General features: G+C 44.5%; 1 protein-coding gene across 5 annotated transcripts in view; it reads left to right on the top strand.

Annotated features, from left to right (window-relative positions):
• The window catches only part of LOC122541328 (butyrophilin subfamily 3 member A1-like), a 160500-nt gene that overhangs the window by 89382 nt on the left and 53794 nt on the right, over positions 1–17324 (top strand). For 3 of the 5 annotated variants that reach the window (XM_087979248.1, XM_087979247.1, XM_087979249.1), the window contains exon 2: positions 9926–10013. In XM_087979248.1, coding sequence (XP_087835374.1) covers positions 9962–10013 — 52 coding nt within the window. In that variant the 5' untranslated portion in view covers positions 9926–9961. Of the gene's footprint in view, positions 1–3585; positions 3607–9925; positions 10014–15384; positions 15677–17324 lie in introns of those variants that run through there. The other 2 variants (XM_087979251.1, XM_087979250.1) reach the window with 2 other exon arrangements.

Here is a 17324-nt window from a genome sequence, read left to right as displayed (position 1 = left end):
GTGTTTTATAAGTGGGTTGGAGTTTCAGCCAGCAGATTTACATGTTGAAGGTTCATAATTTTTTAACTGTAGCTGGAAACTATTTATTTATAAGGAATTGTAATTCTTGTTAAGTATAGAAACCTGGTCTGTTCCTCCTGTCAATCTGGATCTAAAAAACTGGTGAAGTGGGGAATTTCATGTACCTTTAAATAATATTTAACTTTAATGATGACTCTGGGAATAGCGGGACCTGGTGTTGAGCTCAATACCCCAGACTCTGGGAACAGCGGGACCTGGTGTTGAGCTCAATACCCCAGACTCTGGGAATAGCGGGACCTGGTGTTGAGCTCAATACCCCAGACTCTGGGAATAGCGGGACCTGGTGTTGAGCTCAATACCCCAGACTCTGGGAATAGTGGGACCTGGTGTTGAGCTCAATACCCCAGACTCTGGGAACAGCGGGACCTGGTGTTGAGCTCCATACCCCAGACTCTGGGAATAGCGGGACCTGGTGTTGAGCTCAATACCCCAGACTCTGGGAATAGCGGGACCTGGTGTTGAGCTCAATACCCCAGACTCTGGGAACAGCGGGACCTGGTGTTGAGCTCAATACCCCAGACTCTGGGAATAGTGGGACCTGGTGTTGAGCTCAATACCCCAGACTCTGGGAACAGCGGGACCTGGTGTTGAGCTCAATACACCAGACTCTGGGAATAGCGGGACCTGGTGTTGAGCTCAATACCCCAGACTCTGGGAATAGCGGGACCTGGTGTTGAGCTCAATACCCCAGACTCTGGGAACAGCGGGACCTGGTGTTGAGCTCAATACCCCAGACCCTGGGAATAGCGGGACCTGGTGTTGAGCTCAATACCCCAGACTCTGGGAATAGCGGGACCTGGTGTTGAGCTCAATACCCCAGACTCTGGGAATAGCGGGACCTGGTGTTGAGCTCAATACCCCAGACTCTGGGAACAGCGGGACCTGGTGTTGAGCTCAATACCCCAGACTCTGGGAACAGCGGGACCTGGTGTTGAGCTCAATACCCCAGACTCTGGGAATAGCGGGACCTGGTGTTGAGCTCAATACCCCAGACTCTAGGAACAGCGGGACCTGGTGTTGAACTCAATACCCCAGACTCTGGGAATAGCGGGACCTGGTGTTGAGCTCAATACCCCAGACTCTGGGAACAGCGGGACCTGGTGTTGAGCTCAATACCCCAGACTCTGGGAATAGCGGGACCTGGTGTTGAGCTCAATACCCCAGACTCTGGGAATAGCGGGACCTGGTGTTGAGCTCAATACCCCAGACTCTGGGAATAGCGGGACCTGGTGTTGAGCTCAATACCCCAGACTCTGGGAACAGCGGTACCTGGTGTTGAGCTCAATACCCCAGACTCTGGGAATAGCGGGACCTGGTGTTGAGCTCAATACCCCAGTCAGGTGTAACACAGATCATTGTTTCTCACAAGCTTTCTCAGCCCTTACACATTGGCTGATAATCACCAAGTTTATTCTTCACCCCTTCCTTATGAAACTGAGCGTGGTATTAGGGAGCCCTAGCAAAACCAGAGTTAATGGGAATCAGGGCAAAAACACTCCCCTGGTTGCAGTCGGACCTGGTTTTTAGGAAGATGGTTATGATTGTTGGAGGTCAGTCATCTCAGCTCCAGGCCATCTCTGCAGGAGTTCCTCAGTATAGTGTCCGAGGCCTAACAACCTTCAGCTGCTTCCTAGTGACCCTCTCTCCATCTTAAGGTCAGAAGTGGGTATGATTGCTGATGTTTGTACAATGTTCAGAACTGTTCAAAAATCCTCAGATACGGAAGCATCCATGTTGAAATGCAGCAACACCCCTGGACAATATCTACTTTTAAGCTAACAAGTGACAAGTAAAGCTTTTGCCAAACAAGTGCCAGGCAATGACCAACTTCTAACAAGAGAAAATCAAACAATTATTGTCCCTTGACAAGGCTTGTGAACCCTTGAGTTTAGAAGACTGAGAGGGGATCTGATTGAGACATATAAGATTATTAAAGGATTGGACACTCTGGAGACAGGAAACATGTTTCCGCTGATGGGTGAGTGCTGAACCAGAGGACACAGCTTAAAAATACGGGGTAGACCATTTAGGACAGAGATGAGGAGAAACTTCTTCACCCAGAGAGTGGTGGCTGTGTGGAATGCTCTGTCCCAGAGGGCAGTGGAGGCCCAGTCTCTGGATTCATTTAAGAAAGAGTTGGATAGAGCTCTCAAGGATAGTGGAATCAAGGGTTATGGAGATAAGGCAGGAACAGGATACTGATTAAGGATGATCAGCCATGATCATATTGAATGGTGGTGCAGGCTCGAAGGGCAGAATGGCCTACTCCTGCACCTATTGTCTATTGTCTATCGATGTTCAGTGATGTTATGATCACTGAATTCCCGATTACCAACATTCTAGGATTACCATTGATCAGAAACTCGATTGGATTCCTTACAAGAACAGTTTGGAATCCAGGAGTCCTGCAGTGAGTAACTCACCTCCTGACTCCCCAAAGCCTGTCTACCATCTACAAAATGCAATTTAGGAGTGTGATGGAATACTCTCCACTTGCATGTTGAGTGGCAGCTCCAACAACACTCAAGAAGCTTGACACCATCCAGGACAATGCAATCCATTTGATTGGTACCACATCCATAAACATTTATTCCTTCCACTACTGATGCTCAATAGCATTAGCATGTACTATTTACAAAATACAATGCAGAAATTTTCCAATGCTCATTGGACAGCACCTTCCAAACCCACAACCTCTACCATCTAGAACGACAAAATCTGCAGATACATGGTAACACCATCATCTGCAAGTTTCCCTTCAAGTGACTCACCACTCTGACTTGGTAATGTATCACTGTACCATCAGTGTCACTGGGTTAAAATCCTGGAAAACCATTCTGGGTTGACCAACATTACATGGTCTGCAGCTGTTCAATGCAACAGCTCACCATCATCTTCACAAGGGCAACTAGGAATGGGCAATTAATGCTGGCCCAGTCAGCAAATTCCATATTCCATTGTGAATAAAAAGAACAGAGTAAAACATTTGCCATCGTTCTGCCTTTGGGAATCAGGTCTACGTCTATCAGCAACTTTCCAATTTCCACCTTTACATCTCGAAATAGTGTGAAACAAACCTCATCTTGACTGGGTGACTTCTCCTTTTACATATATACTGCTCCATTTTATTTAATATTCTGTTATCTAATATCCCAGAAATCTTTTTCACTCTAGAGTCATTAAAGCCCTTTCTTGATGAACAGCAGAAAATACTCATTTCAAACCTCAATCTTATCTTTTCCTTCACCAACAGTTCTCCATTTTGACTCCTTATCAATCCCACCACTCCTCTTTATAACCTGTTTACTGTTAATACACCTATAAAACCTTGTGATTCTCGTTTATCTTTGCCAGACCTTTGGATTCCAGGAGATGGGCAGGTTCTTGATTATTGATTGGAAACGTTAAAATGGTTTTACACAGTACCTGGAGCAGACAGTCAAACTTGAGTCTTCCATTTCATGTTCAGGTGACCTCTTATTTGGTTCTCCGCTCCCATAGATCCTGGAAAAAGCAACTGCATAGGTATGGCACTGTGGTTCTGTTCTCCCACCCATGCTTTGTCTCAATCAGGAATATTTATAATGTTAAATGTAGTGTATCATATGCTTATGAAGAATGGTTTTCTTCATTTAACACACAAACAGGATTAATACAATCAGCTACTCATGTTTGTCCATTCCATTAGATCATTGCTGATCTGTATCTCAACTACTTACTCAACTTTGCTTCACAGTAATCAGTACTCTTACCAAGCAAGCACAAGCTCCGTCTAGAAATTTTAACATTACTCATAAGAAGCTTTTGGGGAGAGTTCCAGAACTCTTTGTGGGAGAAACAACTCCAGATTTCAGTCCTCAATGTCAGCTCTACTTCACTTTAAGATCATGTTTCCTTCTGGATTAATTTCCCTTTGTTTATGTTTACGAATTCCTTATTATTTTAAATATGATCGGAGGAGCAACCTTCCATCTCATAAACTCAATACATTGCAAACCCCACCCATGCAACCTTTGCTTGGATATATCGCTTAACGCACTGGCTTCATTCCAGTAAAAAACCAAAATATATTCAAAAAAAAGGAGGAAAAAAGAGGGTAACTGCAGGCTGATTAGTGTAACATCTGTTGTTGGAAAAAAAGTTGGAATCAATTGTTAAGGAAGTAATAGCAACAGAATTGGAAAATCGTAACCTAATCGAATGAGTCAGCATGGCTTGATGAAAGGGCAATCATGTCTGACTAATTTATGAGCATTTTTCAAGAAAGTGTCAGCCACCAGTGGATAAGGAGAACCAGTAGATGTGATGTGTTTGGACTTACAGAGAGTATTCAACAAGTTACATCCCAAAAGTCAAAGTACTATGAGAAGAGTCCACGGTGTTAGAGGAAATATATTGGCAGGTGTTATTTTTCAAGTTCACGTCCAGTGGAGAGCCACAAAGTACAGAGCTGGGATTGCAACTGTTCACAAAATATATTGATGACTTCGAGAAAATGAATGCAGACACCTTTGCAAACGAAACCAAACCAAAAGGAAAGACCAGTTATGAGAGGGATACAAACTGATTAGAGAGAGTTAAAAAATCAGACAACACCAAGTCCAACAGGTTTATTTGGAAACACTAGTTTTCGGAGCACTGCTTCTTCAGCAGGTGGTTGTATAGAGATACTGTGAGGTTTAGTGAGTGACGAAAAGGTGACCTGCCGCACACTCCTCCCAGTCTGTTACACAGTGACACTGACCTGCCGCGCACACCTCCCAGTCTGTTACACAGTGACACTGACCTGCCGCACACTCCTCCCAGTCTGTTACACAGTGACACTGACCTGCCGCATACTCCTCCCAGTCTGTTACACAGTGACACTGACCTGCCGCATACTCCTCCCAGTCTGTTACACAGTGACACTGACCTGCCGCACATTCCTCCCAGTCTGTTACACAGTGGCACTGACCTGCCGCATACTCCTCCCAGTCTGTTACACAGTGACACTGACCTGCCGCATACTCCTCCCAATCTGTTACACAGTGGCACTGACCTGCCGCACATTCCTCCCAGTCTGTTACACAGTGGCACTGACCTGCCGCATACTCCTCCCAGTCTGTTACACAGTGACACTGACCTGCCGCACACTCCTCCCAGTCTGTTACACAGTGACACTGACCTGCCGCACACTCCTCCCAGTCTGTTACACAGTGACACTGACCTGCCGCACACTCCTCCCAGTCTGTTACACAGTGACACTGACCTGCTGCGCACTCCTCCCAGTCTGTTACACAGTGACACTGACCTGCCGCACACTCCTCCCAGTCTGTTACACAGTGACACTGACCTGCCGCACACTCCTCCCAGTCTGTTACACAGTGACACTGACCTGCCGCACACACCTCCCAGTCTGTTACACAGTGACACTGACCTGCCGCACATTCCCCCCAGTCTGTTACACAGTGACACTGACCTGCTGCGCACACCTCCCAGTCTGTTACACAGTGACACTGACCTGCTGCGCACTCCTCCCAGTCTGTTACACAGTGACACTGACCTGCTGCGCACACCTCCCAGTCTGTTACACATCATTTCTGCTGCACAAAGCCATGCAATCTCTCATCAGTCCTTGCCTTTCCAAATCCATGTACACTCTGTCCCTCAGGATGGCCTCCCAACAACTTGCCCACCACTCATGTCAGGCTCACCGGCCTATAGTTCACTGGCTTTTCCATACCACCTTTTTTAAACAGTGGCACCATGTTAGCCAACCTCCAGTTTTCCGTCACCTCACCTGTGACTATTGATGATCCAAGTATCTCAGCAAGGGGCCCAGCAATCATTTCTCTAGCTTCCCAAAGTTCTCTGGTACACCTGGCCAGGTCCTGGGGATTTATCCGCTCTTATGCATTTCAAGGCATCCAGCAATTTCTCTTCTGTCATATGGACATTTTTCAAGATGTCACCATCTATTTCCCTCCATTCTATATCTTCCATATTCTTCTCAACAGTAAACACTGATACAAAATACCCATTTAGAAACTTCTCCCATCTCCTGCAGCTCCACACATAGGCTGCTTTCTGATCTTTGAATTCTTTAAGGAAGTAACAAACCATGTGGATAAACAGAAACCTGTGGCTCTGTGTACTTCCAATTTTCAGAAGACATTTCACAAGGTTACAGCATAAAATAAGAGCTAAAGTTGTTGTGGTGACAAGTCGGATGGATAGTACCAGGAATCATAGATATACCCGTGTCATTTCAGATTGTAAGTTGTAATGAAGAAATGCCCAAGAAAACAGCACTGAACCTCAACTATTTACAAATTATATTGATAATTTAGATGAAGGGGCTAAATGAAAAGTTGCTAAATTTGTGAGTGATACAAATATAGGTAAGAAAGTAAACTGTGGAAGCAATTTAAGGAGTCATTAAACAGATGTGGAAAGGTTATGTTAATGGGTAGAAACTTTGCAGATTAATTCTAACGTGGAAAAATGTGAAGTTGTCTGTTTGGGCGGGAAGAAGAGACAAGCAACATTTTATTTAAATGATGAGACAGTGCAGAACATTTTGGAACAGAGAGATCTGGGTGTCCTGGTGCATGAAGCACAAAAAGTTAGTGTATCGGCACAGCAAATGATTAGCAATGATTTAGAAATGGGATGTTTGCTCTTAATTGCGAGGGGATGCAATGTAAAAGTAAGGATGCTTTGCTACATTTATATAGGTCATTGGTGAGGCCACCTTGAGAGAACTAGTTCTGGTTTTGGTCATTTTATTGAAGAAACAACATAATTGTATTCAAAGCAGTCTGTTGAAGGTTCTCACAAATGATCCTGGTGTGAACAAGTTACTTGGAGGAAAAGGTCGGCCTGGATCATTTGGAAATTTAGAAACATGAAAAGTAACCTTCTTGTATCATTGAAGGTTTGTTTGTAATTTATCGGAGAGTCGGTGAAAGGAAGATTTTCCTTGTGGGAGAGGCTAGAGCAAGGAGACAACATCTGAAAAGAAGGTGTCTCCTTTTATTCTTTCCTGGGCTGTGTGTGTTGCTGGAAAGGTCATGCTTTGTTGTCTGTTGTTTATTGTCCTTGAACTGGGTGACTTACTCGGCACATCAGAAGGCAAGGGAGTCAGAGTCTTCTGGAGATCTGACAGGAACCTGCAGCTGAGACCATAGTTGGTTATTCCTGCTCCCGATTTGTATGTCCGTATCTATATTTGCATGTAGATATTGAACCTGAGACTGTCTGCTCTGCCAGTGCCATTGGGTTAATTATTTTGATTTTGTCTGATGGATTGAGAGGGTCTCCTGGAAAAACACAAAGTGGAATCTGTCTTGTATCTGGGCAATGTTTAAATGCCCAAGGTTTCTCACTGTACTTACCTGATATGTAGATAATCTTGTCAGAAACACAAAGCTGAAAATAGCTCTTTGTTAGTGAAATGAAACAAAGAACTGTGGGTGCTGGGGCTCTGAAATGAACAAAAGACCAAAATTCTTGGAGAAATGCGAACAGGTCTGGCAGCAGAGGTGCTGTGATCAAAGGTAATGGGGACAAGGCAGGAGAATGGGATTGAGAAACATTTTAGCAATGCATATTGATAACTTGGCTAAAGGGTTTGAATCCAAGTTGCTAAATTTGCTCGTAATACCAAAATATTATGAAAGTAAAATATGGAATGGACTTAAGGAGTCAGTAAAGGTGGAGCAAACTTGATGGGCCAAATGGCCAAATTCGGCTCCTATATCTTATGGGTCTTGTTCTCCTGCTTTGTCTTTGCCTTCTCCATATTCTGACGCACTTCTATATTTCAAAAACTCTGTGGTCTTTACATTTACTTCATTATTTAAATTTTCACATGATTCAAATATATTTGTTTAAATTGAAATTAGTTTTATTCAACTGCTTTCAAAGTTTTGAATGTTAGAAGCATATTGTTGAGAGGCAGGTTGTAATTGATAGATAACAGAAGCTAAAGCTTAGTTTGGGTTTAATTAAGTTCAAGCATGTTAAACAATTGCCCTCAATCAAACTGAAATAATTGGGCTTCTTCCTTGAATGATTTTCTTGCACTGTTCATGTCGTGATTGTAATGGGCAGGAACTCGCCTCATGCCTTTGCCACCAGAAGAAGAGAATGAATTTCTTGCGAGACGCTCCGGGCACGAGAGGTGAGCTGCTGTGCATTACAATCACCACAGTTCAGTTTCAAGGATCAGGTAACTCGAGACTGAGCCATTCAAGAGATGCTTCTGGAAAATTAGAAAAGGTCACCGGGTTCCGATTACTCTCCCTCATTTTTTTTTCAAAAATTGTACAATTTCAGAGTCAGTGTATTTGTTTTAAAATGATGGAATGTAGTTTTCCTTATTTCACTAGCTCAGATGAGAAAGGAAAACAATTTAAAATGGCAGCCTCTTTCTCAGTTTGAGCTGTTTCTACAGTTGCCAGGGAATAAGACAATATGTGGGGCTGAAAGGGGAAAGCAGGGCAAATAGTTGAGCTCAATCAAAGAGCCAGTATGTATTTGAGGGGCTGAATGATCTCTTATGCCTTTGTAAATACGGTGACGCCAGTTTTTAAGATTGGCCACTCACCTTTCTAAGATGGCTGCTCCGCCTACTTTACAGTGATGGAGAAGGAATAAGGCCTGTTTTTGGCTGCAGCTCTGAGCAAAACAATTAAATTACAATAAAAGTGTGAAAAACATTTCATCAATCCTTGGGTATGATAATCATCTTGCACAGGATGGATTTAATAATCACAAGTGTTTTCTAAAAAATCTTCAAAAAGAAGTATTAACTTGAGCATTCTTTAGTTGGGAGGTCATGTCATGGGTTTCCAGGACATTGGTGAGGCCACTTTTGGAATGTTGCATACAATTCTGGTCTCCTTCCTATCAGAAGGATATTGTGAAACTTGAAAGTGTTCTGAAAAGATTTACAAGGATTTTGCCAGGGTTGGAGGGTTTGAGCTATAGGGAGAGGTTGAGTAGGCTAGGGCTGTTTTCCCTGGAGTGTGGGAGGCTGAGGGATGACCTTATAGAGGTTTATAAAATCATGGGGTGCATGGATAGAGTAGATAGAAAAGGCCTTCCCACTGTGGTGAGGGAGTCCAGAACTAGACGGCATTGATTTAGGGTGAGAGTGGAAAAATTTTAAAGGGGACCTAAGGGGCATTTTTTCATGCAGAGGAGGTGTGTGTATGGAATGAGCTGCTAGAGGAAGTGGTGGAAGCTGATACAATTACAACATTTAAAAGGCATCTGGATTGGTATATAAAAAGGAAGGGTTCAGAGGGATATGGGCAGGGTGCTAGCAAATGGGTCTAGATTAGGTTAGGATATCTGGTCGGCATGGAGTAGTTGGACAAAACAGTCTGTTTCCATGCTGTACATCTCTATGACTCTCTGACTGTCTATGACTAATGAAGGTTTGCCAGTCATAATATCTGAAATAGTGTGCATTCATTTATCAGCATGGCCACAGCATGTTTTAATGGCACAGCGTACAGTTCTCCATGCTTTAAGGCTCAGTTCTTGTTGGGCACCCAACCCTGAGGGCATAGTTACAGCCCACTGACGAACATTCATGTCAAACCTCAAGCCTTGAATCACTTTAATTCAGAATTATTCTCTAGATGCTCATCAATCAGAGTATTTTATGAAAAGGTTCAGAGAAATTGCGTGGAGAAGTAAAAAAAGGAAAAGAATAAGATTACACACCAAATGCTTGTAGGATAGAACACAAGCACTAAATTTGGTCTGTGTGCTGTAAGGTGGTACGAATGCACTGTTGATGTACCGTGACATTGGTGACAAATAAATAGACTGTCACTTCTCTCCCTCTCAGGTAATCCTCCTCCTGCTTGTGATCTCAGGATGAACGATGTTCACCACATTGTGGTTCTTCCTGCTTGTGATTCAGCACACGGTGAATGGTAAGGATCTGCTGAAACAATCTCCAAATGCCCTCCAATGCTGTTACTTACATGGATTCAGACAGTCCATTCGGTTTTAACAAACACGATTTATATTACATTGGGAATAATGTATCAGGCATTGATTAACAATAATTTTATGAGTCAATTGCCATTTCTCTTCAACTGTACTCTGGAGTTGCTTTTACAAATGAGATTGAGAATTTGACTTCATAATTCTGGTCATTATTCTGTGAAAACTAAGAATGATTGGCTTTTACCAATATTAATATACAATTTATTTTTGCAAATCTGGAGAGATTGTATTGGTTAGGTTTAATATTAATCATAGACAATGCTGGAGTAATTAGAATTATCTTCTCAATTAATAGTTACAATGAGCATTGTATACGTTGAAGTTGTATTCTCTTTCTGATTAAAAACCAAAGAACTGCAGATGTTAGAAATCAGAAATAAGAACTGAAATTACTGGAAAAACTCAGTAGGTATGGCAGCATTTGGGGAGAGAAAGCAGAGCTCACATTTCGGGTCCAATGTCCCTTCATCAGAACTCTATTAGAAATTAGAAAGTTATAAAGTAAAAAAAAGTGGACAGGAGAGAAGATGGGGTTGAGGAGCTTGAACTTGAAGAGAATTGTTCAGAGTTTGTTGGTAAAAGCGAGGGTTCTGATGAATATCTGTTGTACAGTAGGAAAGAGGGCCGGGGCAATGACTGAATCCAGAGGATAACAGGTGGCATGACAGAGACTTTCTTCCTGGGATTCACTTCATAACGGCAAGTATCCAGAAACGACATTGATCCCAGCAATCAGGAGAAATACTGGTGATAAGGGGAAGAATTTGTGTGGTCCCTTTAATTCCTTGAAGTCAAAAATCAAGACGTTCCTATGGGAAACATGGAATCTTTTCTCATACCTTTTGTGGCTGAGAAGTGGCAGATGGAGTTGAATTCAGATAAATGCGAGATGCTGCATTTTGGGAAAGCAAATCTTTGCAGGACTTATACACTTAATGGTAAGGTCCGAGGGAGTGTTGCTGAACAAAGAGACCTTGGAGCGCAGATCCATAGCTCCTTGAAAGTGGAGTCACAGGTAGATAGGATAGTGAAGAAGACGTTTGGTATGCTTTCCTTTATTGGTCAGAGTATTGAGTGCAGGAGTTGGGAGGTCATGTTGCGGCAGTACAGGACATTGGTTAGGCCACTGTTGGAATATTGCATGCAATTCTGGTCTCCTTCCTATCAGAAAGATGTTGTGAAACATGAAAGGGTTCAGAAAAGATTTACAAGGATGTTGCCAGGGTTGGAGGATCTGAGCAAAGGAAGAGGCTGAACAGGCTGGGGCTGTTTTCCCTGGAGCGTCAGAGGCTGAGGGGTGACCTTATAGAGGTTTACAAAATTATGAGGGGCATAGATAGGGTAAATAGACAAAGTCTTTTCCCTGGGGTCGGGAGTCCAGAACTGGAGGGTATAGATTTAGGGTGAGAGGGGAAAGATATAAAAGAGACCTAAGGGGCAACTTTTTCATGCAGAGGGTGGTACATGTATGGAATGAGCTGCCAGAGGATGTGGTGGAGGCTGGTACAATTGCAACATTTAAGGCATCTGGATGGGTATATGAGTAGGAAGGGTTTGGAGGGATATGGGCCGGGTGCTGGCAGATGGGACTAGATTGGGTTGGGATATCTGGTCGGCATGGACGGGTTGGACCAAAGGGTCTGTTTCCTTGCTGTACATCTCTATGACTCTGTTTGTCCTAATTTATCTAATTCAGTAGCAGCCTTTCATAAATTAAAATTAAGTTATGTATTTCTTACATTTGCCCTGAATTATTGCAGTGTTACACATACATGGTCTTGTGCATGGTCCTCTCTCTCAGTCTCTCATTCTCTCTCCCCCCCCTCCCCTCTCTATTTATACCTGTCACCCTTTATTTTACTACTCCCCTTAACAATATGTGCATAATATATATGTATACATCCAACAATTATAATTATTATGCAGGAATTATAGCTAACATATGTACATCATCAAATTATTTGCAAAAATAAACATAGAAAAAGGAAACAATCCTTCTATACTGTATATTGATGTGATCAGTCTCTCGGGGGAAGACGGCGATGCTGAGAAGGCTGGCTCCTTGTCTTAACGAGTGTAGTCTCCAGGGTTTCCGGAAGTTCCTGTTGTCCCACAGATATGTACCTCTCTGATTGGTGGTTGTTGATCTGTAATGCTGCTTTGTCTCACCTCAGGGTATGTTTACCCTGGCTCGGAGATACATGACTTAATCGACACCCTGATCCCATCTGGACAGGCTCGGTATTCTGAGGGATATCACCCCTGTTGGCGATTATAAGCAACCAGCTGATCCACATGTCTCCTTCAGACCAGTTCATCTCTTGTCTGTACCATGGAGGACAGTAGTCCTGTCTGAGCCACGGCCACCACTGGGATCCATTTATCACCAGACGTGTAATTCTAAGCCAACACAGTTGTTCCTCTTTGGAATATTCTTCAAACTCTTGCACCATCAATTGTGCACCATTGTCACTCATGACTTGTTTCTGGCTCCTGAACCTGGCATATATTTCACCCAGTTGGCCTATCATTGCTGCCACCGATACTGATTGCATAACCGTCACCTTCGGCCACATTGAGTGAGCATCCACAACCACTAGTAACATGTGTCCCTCTACTGGTCCACAAAATGCTGCTGTCACAATAATTGAGGCCATTCCCATGGGTGAAGGGATGACAATAGCAGCACCTTCCTTATCGTGTGCAGCATTCGCATCACCCAATTTTGTCCTCAATCTGGGATTACACCTTTGGCCCCCAGGAGTAGCTCCTGGCTATCTCCTTCATTATCGCCTTCGCCTCCGTGCCTACTTCTTCAACCAAGATTCTCGCCCACCCTCTGACGACCCCTTCTCCCGCCTCCAACACACCCTATCCACCTGGACACCCCGTGCTGGCCTCTTACCCGCCTTCGATCTCTTCATAGCCAACTGCCGCCGCGACATTAACCGCCTCAACTTCTCCACCCCTCTCACCCACTCCAACCTCTCACCCTCGGAACATGCAGCCCTCCACTCCCTCCGTTCCAACCCCAACCTCACTATCAAACCAGCAGACAAGGGAGGCACGGTAGTAGTTTGGCGCACCGACCTTTACACCGCTGAGGCTAAACGCCAGCTCGCGGACACCTCCTCCTACTGCCCCCTTGACCATGACCCCATCTCCCACCACCAAACCATCATCTCCCAGACCATCCAGAACCTCATCACCTCAGGGGATCTCCCATCCAACGCCTCCAACCTCATAGCCCCACAGCCCCGCACCGCCCGTTTCTACCTCCTGCCCAAAATCCACAAACCTGCTCCACCAAATGCATCTCTGCATACCTTGACATGGTCCTGTCCCCCTTAGTCCAAGAACTCCCCACCTACGTTCGGGACACCACCCACGCCCTCCACCTCCTCCATAATTTTTGCTTCCCCGGTCCCCAGCGCCTTATCTTCACCATGGACATCCAGTCCCTGTACACCTCCATCCCCCATCATGAAGGACTCAAAGCTGCACCTGATGTGGCCTCCTCTATATTGGGGAGACAGGCCGCCTACTTGCGGAACGTTTCAGAGAACACCTCTGGGACACCCAGACCAACCAACCCAACCACCCCATGGCTCAACACTTCAACTTCCCCTCCCACTCCACCAAGGACATGCAGGTCCTTGGACTCCTCCATCGCCAGACCATGGCAACACGACGGTTGGAGGAAGAGCGCCTCATCTTCCGCCTGGGAACCCTCCAACCACAAGGGATGAACTCAGATTTCTCCAGTTTCCTCATTTCCCCTCCCCCCACCTTGTCGCAGTCAAATCCCTCAAACTCAGCACTACCTTCCTAACCTGCAATCTTCTTCCTGACCTCTCCGTCCCCCACCCCACTCTGGCCTATCACCCTCACCTTGACCTCACTCCACCTATCGCATTTCCAATGCACCTCCCCCAAGTCCCTCCTCCCTACCTTTTATCTTAGCCTGTTGGACACACTTTCCTCATTCCTGAAGAAGGGCTTATGCCCGAAACGTCGATTCTCCTGTTCCTTGGATGCTGCCTGACCTGCTGTGCTTTTCCAGCAACACATTTTCAGCTCTGATCTCCAGCATCTGCAGTCCTCACTATCTCCTTCATTAACACCAAGCCAGAGTACCCTTTGTGTACTTGTTCCAGCACCTTTCCTCTTAATAGGGGAAGGATAACAAATCTCATTTCCCACATTAAACACCCATCCAATACAGACAACTCCCACCTCCTGGGCAGGTAAGGGCATGCTTGTGAGCAGTTTTTAACAACAAGTTCTTCCTGTCAAGCCTATGAGATTAGATTCCCTTCAGTGTGGAAATAGGCCATTTGGCCCAACAAGTGCACACTGACCTTGCAAAGAGTAACCCACCCAAACCCATTTCTCTCTGACTAACACACTTAACACAATGGGCAATTTAACATGGCCAATCCACCTGACCTGCACATCTATGTCCACCACTAGACTCAAGACTGAGTCATTCTGGGTAGCATTCCACACCTGTCTCACTGGGACCTTGTTTCCTGGGAAGAGTACATAATTTTCAGGTTCTATTCGGGGACATTCTTATTTCCTGAAGGGAAAACCATGACAAAGCATCTGCTTCTCTGCCTGTCTGTATTTGATCTCATATGAGGAGGCTGACAGAGTCAGAGCCCATTTCTACAGGTGTGCAGCCACCATTGATGGTAATCCCTTATGCAGGCAAACAATGGAGGTTAGTGGCCTGTGGTGAGTCAGTCACACAAAGTGCCTGCCAAAAAGGAGTTGGGTGAACTGCTTAAAACTAAATCAAATGCACAATCCTTCCTTTTCCCCTTGGGCATAGCTCTCCTCCATCTTTGTTCATGAGGTCCATGCAAAAACAATGGGTCTTTCCTTTCCATTTAGTAAGATGTGTGAAAGTACAGCCCCAACTCGATAAGGCGAGGTGTCATACGCCAACGTCGAATCAAAGTGAGTCAACACTTCAGGCTTGCTTCACTTTCCGGGAAGCCACCTCATATTCCATGGATATCATCTCCCCTGCAACTGATTTAGCTCAGTTTAGCACAGATTAGATATGAACTTGCAACAGTAATTTACAAGTCTCAAGAACAATCTCAGTTGAGACATATTTTCTGGTCAAGGGGCCTCCATTATAGCCTCTATCTTCATGGGTACCTTGAATTGTCCCTTGCTATCGATTACATGGCTCAGGTACTGTATGGAGTATTTTGAAAACTTGCATTTCTCCATTTTTACTCATAGGTCATGCTCCTGAAATCATTTTATGGTTTCTTTTAGGTTTTCACATGCTCCTCTTTGGAGGATCCAGTAACCAAAATATCATCTAGATAACACTGGATACCAGGCAATCCACTCAAAATTTGGTTCGTGGCCCTCTGGAATAGAGCTGGCACTGACATGATGTCAAAAGGAAGTTACTTGTAGTGGAACAGTTCCATGTATGTCATTATCGCCAGTGGCGGCTGGGACTCCTTGGCAAGCCCCATCTGCAAGTAGACATGTGACAGATTAATTTCTGAGAATTTCTAGCCCTCAGCCACTCTACTGAACAGGTCTTTAATGAATGGAAGTGAGTATTGATCCACACACAGGGCTGGGTTGGCTGTGACCTTAAAATCACCATCTATTTTCCTCACACCATCTGTTTTTAAGACAGGAATGATTAGAGTGGCCCATTCACTGGTGGTTACTGGTTCCAACTCTCCCAAATTCACCAGCCATTCCAGTTCCACCTCCACTTTAGACAATGTGGTGTACAGTGCTGGTCGTGCCTTCAAACTCTTTAGATAAGCTTTCCGCTTTAACGGAAGATTGATTTCTACTGCTTTCACTTCCTTCAGGGATCCCTTGAAGAAACCTTTGTAACTGGACAAAATCTCTTGAAAACTTGTTTTTGTGTCTCTTGCTTAATAATCACACCCCAACTTAACCTTAAGTTTTATAAGCGGGAGTATCGAAATAATGCTGGGTGGTTGCCTTTTACTACATACATGGGCAGTTCAGCACAGTGGTCCTTCAGCTGTACTTTACCCATACCTACACCTTCAGTGGCACCACTTGTTCCATGAATGTCTGTAGTGTAGTCTTTGCAGACTTCAATGTTAGTGCCGTTAACTTGTCCCAATGTATTAATGAGGGAATCAGTGACACCACTGAATCCGTATCTACTTCCATCTTTATTGCCTTCTGCTCTCATTTTAGATGAACCCAAAAACAATACGCATCATCCCCCAACAACAAGATGTTTAACTGAAACCCAGCAGCCTCTGGACCTTCTGATTCTCCTACAGACCTACCTGACTCCTGATCTACTCCTTGGCTGGTGGCATGTACCTTATCTCTTTTCCTCTGAATTATCTCCTGTACCCACCAACTTCAGACAATGTACCCCACTCGCTTATGGAACATAGGACATAGAACATCACAGCGCAGTACAGGCCCTTCGGCCCTCAATGTTATGTCAACCTGTGAAACCAATCTGAAGCCCCTCTAACCTACACTATTCCATATTCATCCATATGTTTATCCAACAACTGTTTAAATGCCCTTAAAGTTGGTGAGTCTACTACTGTTGCAGGCAGTGCGCTCCATACCATGACTACTCCCTGAGTAACAAACCTACCTCTGACATCTGTCCTATATCTCTCACCCCTCAATTTAAAGGTATGGCTCCTCATGCTAGTCATCACCACCTGAGAAAAAAGGCTCTCACTGTCCACCCTATCTTATCCTCTGATTATCTTATATGTATCAATTAAGTCACCTCTCAACCTTTTTCTCTCGAACAAAAACAGTCTCAGTTCCCACAGCCTTTCCTCAAAGACCATCCCTGCATAAAAGGCAACGTCCGGTAAATTTCCTCTGAACCCTTTCCAAAACGTTCGCATCCTTCCTATAATGCTCGCCAACTTCCTCCCTGTCTGACAGGTACATACTTACCAAGGACCCAAGGTAGCTGTTCCTTGAATAAGCTCCACATTTCAGTTGTGCCCATCCCCTGCAGTTTCTTTCCCCATCCTATGCATTCTAAATCTTGTGATTCTAATCACATCACAATTGCCTTTCTCCCATCAATAACACTTGCCCTTTCTATCGCTAAAGTAAACATACTGAATTGTGGTCACTATCACCAAAGTGTTCACCTACCTCCAAATCTAACAGCTGGCCGGGTTCATTACCCAGTACCAAATCTAATGTGGCCTCACCCCTTGTTGAAC

The sequence above is a fragment of the Chiloscyllium plagiosum genome, unplaced genomic scaffold (assembly GCF_037043375.1).
Source record: "Chiloscyllium plagiosum isolate Xiang-an unplaced genomic scaffold, Cpla_swu_hap1 HiC_scaffold_35, whole genome shotgun sequence".
Classification (NCBI taxonomy): Eukaryota; Metazoa; Chordata; class Chondrichthyes; order Orectolobiformes; family Hemiscylliidae; genus Chiloscyllium; species Chiloscyllium plagiosum.
Note: the sequence above shows the minus strand (reverse complement) of the source record. Positions and strands in the feature narration are given on the sequence as shown.